At 41.5% G+C, this 5262-nt stretch overlaps 1 protein-coding gene across 1 annotated transcript; it reads left to right on the top strand.

The window, feature by feature from the left end:
* Positions 1 to 724: 724 nt before the first annotated feature.
* Positions 725 to 3106, top strand: LOC106590896 (uncharacterized). Its single transcript, XM_082960967.1, has 2 exons — positions 725 to 944; positions 1480 to 3106. Exon 2 carries the CDS (start codon positions 1487 to 1489, stop codon positions 2942 to 2944), a length of 1458 nt encoding a protein of 485 aa, XP_082817093.1. The 5' UTR covers positions 725 to 944; positions 1480 to 1486; the 3' UTR covers positions 2945 to 3106.
* The last annotated feature ends 2156 nt before the right edge of the window (positions 3107 to 5262 follow it).

Raw genomic sequence — 5262 nt, 5'->3', positions numbered from 1 at the left:
GGTAGAGCATGGTGTTTGTGATGCCAGTATGGTGTTTGCAACGCCAGGGTTGTGGGTTTGATTCCCACAGGGGGCCAGTACAAAAAAATGTATGAAATGTATGCATTCACTACTGTAAGTTGCTCTGGATAAGAGTGTCTGCTAAATGACTAAAATGTTTAAAAAAATTGAATGTGATGAGTCATTTCGCAAACAAAGGACTCTTTTTGAACAGATCTTTTTGGGGAAGGTTGAAACCGAATCACCTGTGTAAAAGAAGTAATTTGGATTCCTGGTTTGCGTATTGCTACTACTGCTTCTTGATCATCTGCAGATAAAAGCATTAGTTGAAGATGGTTATTCCTCACTGCAGGAACAATGGAAAGTAAGGAGAGAGCCTCATTCTGGTCCACGCATTTTTTCAGCAAATTGTTTTTTGCAGGTCACCTAATAATTTCATCAGTTAAACTGTATTTGAACTCACATGTCATGGTCTCATGTCATGGCAGGCAGCTTTTTAGGGTTTACATGAAATGTCGCAATTTTTTTGCTGAACTAAGTGCTGTTTGGAGCTAAATTAATTGTTCTTCAAGCTGAGTGGAGCCAAATAATCCGGCTCACCGAAAAGACTCGGAATGCCCATCCCTACCACTAGAAGCATGGCTTTCATTTCTATAGAAACTCTGACAGACCCAGCGCATTACATTCTCTGCATTCTGAAAGTGAAAGGCACTCTAGCGATAAGTTTCATTTCTGATGAAACATGAGTGACGCAGTGATGTTGTAGATCAGCCTTGGTAAAACTCTGTTTTTCTGACCCTTGTCTTGTATCTGCCCTGTGTACTGGTTATGTGTATGTAGGCTACAAGAAGCACCTTTTAGTTCATTTCAATCTTGGGTTCTGTTGACAAAGAAGAGAAACAAACACAGTAAAACTAGATTTTGGTGGTAGGCTGCACAAGAAGGTGAGTGACATTTTTTATTGGGACTCATTTGTTTTGTTTTGATGTGAGGACTTATTACATCATATTACAGTATTGATCATGTTTACAAGTTTCCAAATGTTATTTTGGAAAACCTCATCGTACATATTGGGACATATTGGTCTGATATAGTTACAGTTCACTCCAAAATAAAAGTTTGTCAGATATCTTTTGACATTTTTAGTGCTAACAATTTCAGACCTAGCATTTTTTGGGAGTCCTAAAACGTTAAACCTATTGCCAACCACAAGAAATAAGCTACTGATACAGACTATACATACCGTGTAATGTGAGGACTTATTACATCGTATTACATTATTGGGACATAGGTCCGATATAGTGACAGTTAACTTCAAAATGAAAGTTAGTCAGATATTTTCTGATGTTTTGTGGAGAGTCCTAAAACTTTTAACGTATTGCCGAGCACTAGAAATAAGTTACAGATGTATTTATTTATTTGTTTATTAATTTATTTAATAAATGTGCAAATGTTTACACAATATTTATTTTGTCACAGGCTGGCCATGGTTGGAAGGGGATTCCTGGGTTGTTTCATCTTGTGTCTGTCTCTGGCCTCAGTATGCGCTGTCAAAGGAACCCTTAAATCAATAGATGATCTCAAGGGAATAGAGTTTGGTCACACCTCTCCTCGGCACGGCCTCATGCTACTCCACTGGCTAGCCAACAACATTTACAATGACAACAAAGGCAACATGAGACTCAATTTCAACCCAGCCAGGAGAGACTATGGCTTTCATTTCTATGGAAACGCTGATAATCCCCATCTATTACCTATTCTGCCCTATCAACGTGGAAATTACTACTCACTAGGGAATCTTGCTGACAATAACAACAACAATGATGCTTTGGCACTTCCTGATTATGTAACTCAAAGATTCTACAACTCAAGGGGACCTGAGAACAACAGGGACAGGGTCATACTCAGAGTTAGGGATGAAGGGTCCAATCAGTTCATAGTAGACGAGGTCTATGTCACACAGCACTATCCACGAAATGAAAACAGAGGAAGTGCCTATGATCCAGACAATACATACCGTGTCAATGTCAGCCTCCTTAGACAAATCCAAAGTCTACCAACCATTAACCTAAATTATATTCTACAAACATATAATGTAGAGATCAACGACAATATTCTGGAGCATCTGGAAAACACCTGGAGAGACACACCTGGTCTGGCACTTCTTCTGGCTATTGTATTGTACTTTACACGTCCCAAAACCTTAATTAAGGACCAAGCGTTTGGTTTAATATTACAATCCAAGAGGGTCATGGAGGATAAGGATAATACATTGATTAAGCTTGAGGTGAAAACCACAAATAGAGGAAAAGCCAGGATCATCTGGAGTGGTATCCCCAAGAGGCTATTGGACCAGGGCGTAATGGTGGTTCTTTATAAGAGCAATAACCCTGACAGTAAGAGCGAGCTAGACAGATCATCAGTTGGGGGCAAAGCCTCTGGAAGCTATAACACCTCAGTACCCCTTAACCCTGGTCTCCAGGTCAGGCTCCATAAGGAGGTAAAAACATGGTGGAATTACTTGGGATTTGGGTCTCCAACTGGAGAGGAGATCTGGAGAGGTTCTGAGTTTCACGATGCCAACAGAGAGATTCCTGTTGATATTAACGGACATGACGCCAGTCTGCAGCTCTTTGTGAAGGATGGAAAGGCCTGCGCTCGTCTGTACGTAAAGAGGTCCTTCACTGACTGGAAGAAAACGTTTAATAACTCCTGGGTTGGGTTCTACTCTTCTGAAGGCACCCTGGATCATAACACCTGGCAGTGGGCTGTAAAGTTCTCTGAGGAAAGCCGCTCTGATTGGGCAGGTATACGTGGGTGTAATGTCTATGTGTATGAGTCTAGTATGACCATGTCTCCTGGGGTCCAGGCCAGATTCATACTGGAGAAATCTGGGGGTGAAAAGGCACGCACTCCACCCTGGGAGAGATTTGTCCAGGGGTGAGCTCACCTGATAACATGATCTATGATGTTGATATTCTCATTTTTAACTGCTTTTGTAATTGCTTTTGTTAATGTTTAACATTTATGTACCCTGCTTTTCATTTGGTTTATTTTAATTGCTAATCTGTGTGAAGTGTAAAAGAGAATCTGTTCCCAAAAATCCCTTCTGTTCCTCTTTCTTTGCTATTTTGAGGGGATGACTACGAGCTGTTGGTGTGGGTAGGTGGCTTGACCTGTCCTCATGACAAATCATTCAGTACATTACTTTTTTTTCCTCTTTATGATTCATCATGGGCTGGAGATCTTTGTAGGGAAAGTTTGGATACCTAGCCAGTTGCACAACTGAATGCATTCAACTAAATGTATATTCTGCATTTTATCCAAACCCTCTGAATCCACGTCGTCGGTGTCTGGGGAGCAGTTGTTGGGGGTTAATTGCCTTGCTCAAGTGCAGAACAAAAATGTTTTCCACATTTGCGGCCTGGGGATTCAAACAAGTAACCTTACTGGGTTGCTGGCCCAATGCTCCTATCCGCCATGCTACCTGCTGCATTGTTGTTGTTGTTTCTGTTTGTGTTTTGTGAAAATTCAATGAAAATATAATCACAAAAAAAGCTACATGATAAATTCAAGATAAAATATAAAAAACTAACAAAATGGTGGAGTTTTTCTTATCCCAGGATCCACTCTTGAGCCCTTCAATGATATGCTCGTGGAAGATGAGTGTGAACATCTGACTGGAATTATGCAGGAGCTGGACAGTGGTGATTTTGGACAAATCTCATATCAGTAGTCAGTCACTGAAGTCGGTCTACAGTGGTTTCCATACCTATTCACACTATGGTTTGCAAATGGAATCAGCCATGACCCACCAGCCAGTCCTGAACCACCATTTAGGAAAGTGAAATACATAATGTAACCCCTTTGAACCCAAATCCCCCTACCAATGCAGCAGGGGGTGGCACCTAAAAAGTGACATACTGTAGGTGTGGTTATACTTGTGTAAGCTCCCTAAGCTAATGCCTATGCTTAAGCTTAGCAGGTTAACACAGTTTTGTGGCCTGCAGGAGACCTAGGCTAGAAACCAGTCTTTTTATTTGGTGCAGTGACCTGAATAGGTAGTCGTGTGGAGGTGGTGAAATGGGTGGTGGAGCATAACCAAGAAGGTTCTGTATGTTTAGTAACCTAAAGAGGCTAGAGTGACAGGCCAGTAACTGGAAGGTTGTTAGTTCAACCCTGGGTCTCTTGTTACCTTGTTGAAGTATGGTGCCGCATGTACTGTAGCCTAGAGGTTGGAGGGGAGGCTAACATCTGGGGGGTTGCTGGTTTGAATCCTGGGGCTGATGGAAAAAATCTGGTGGAAGTGAACCTGCAATTGGAGGGTTGCTGGTGTCTATTTCTAGAAGCCATCTCCTGCCTTTGTGCTCTTGAGAAAGGCACAACCACAAAACAGTCTAAAGTGTAGTCTTTATCTCGGGGAAGCTAACACAAGTCTCACACAAGATTACTCAACAAGCAAGTGAGGTTCACCAAACAAAAAAACAACCCCTGTTACACTTCACCCCATTTGACCTTCCCCTCCTAGCAGAGACCTGTCCAGACACAGACTGGATTCTAACCCGGGTCTCCTGGGCACCACAAGGTCTCAAACAAGGTTACTCATCATGACACACAGCCTGTTGTGTGTACGTTGTGTCAGGGGTTGTACAAGTTCCAGTTGTACAATGGCAAACTGTGTGTGTGTGTGTGTGTGTGTGTGTGTGTGTAGGTGCGTGTGTAAGTGTGTATGTGTGTGTGTGTGTAATTGGTGGTATGTGGTGGTATGTGGTATCAAATTGAGAGAAGTAATACATAAAAACATTGATTTTGGTATTGTTGTGGAAATTCTACACATGGAACACCTGAAGTCAATCTTAAATGAATCATTGTTTATTAACAGCAAACTGGAGAGGTCACAGTCAAACTTAGATGCATAAAGTACCGGTCTGAAGTGAGCTCCGCTGGGGCTGTCCCATTAGTTCTGTTATATACTGCTTACACAGACAAGTTCTAGTTGCATGATTTAGCTAATTCATAATTCATAATTAATTCATCATTAACATGTGGTTCATGCATGTGACAGACCAATACCTCACAAGGCTTCTTCTCTCCAAGCTGAAACCTTGAATCTGAGATATCCATTGTTCTCAAAACAAGGTTCTGGGTGTACTGCCAAATTGCTCTACTGATAGTGAGGTTTCTTCACAGATATACATTCAGTCAGTCACTTGCATGAACACAGAAATTGGTTATTAAAAAAGCACAAACATCTATCACAGT

The sequence above is a fragment of the Salmo salar genome, chromosome 14, assembly GCF_965601325.2.
Source record: "Salmo salar chromosome 14, fSalSal1, whole genome shotgun sequence".
Lineage (NCBI taxonomy): Eukaryota > Metazoa > Chordata > Actinopteri > Salmoniformes > Salmonidae > Salmo > Salmo salar.
The sequence above is the reverse complement of the archived record's forward strand: the minus strand, read 5'-3'. Positions and strand labels throughout refer to the sequence as shown.

Bases quoted from the DNA above. Each gene is read 5' to 3' on its own strand.
- LOC106590896 (XM_082960967.1), top strand. From the start codon at position 1,487: ATGGTTGGAAGGGGATTCCTGGGTTGTTTCATCTTGTGTCTGTCTCTG.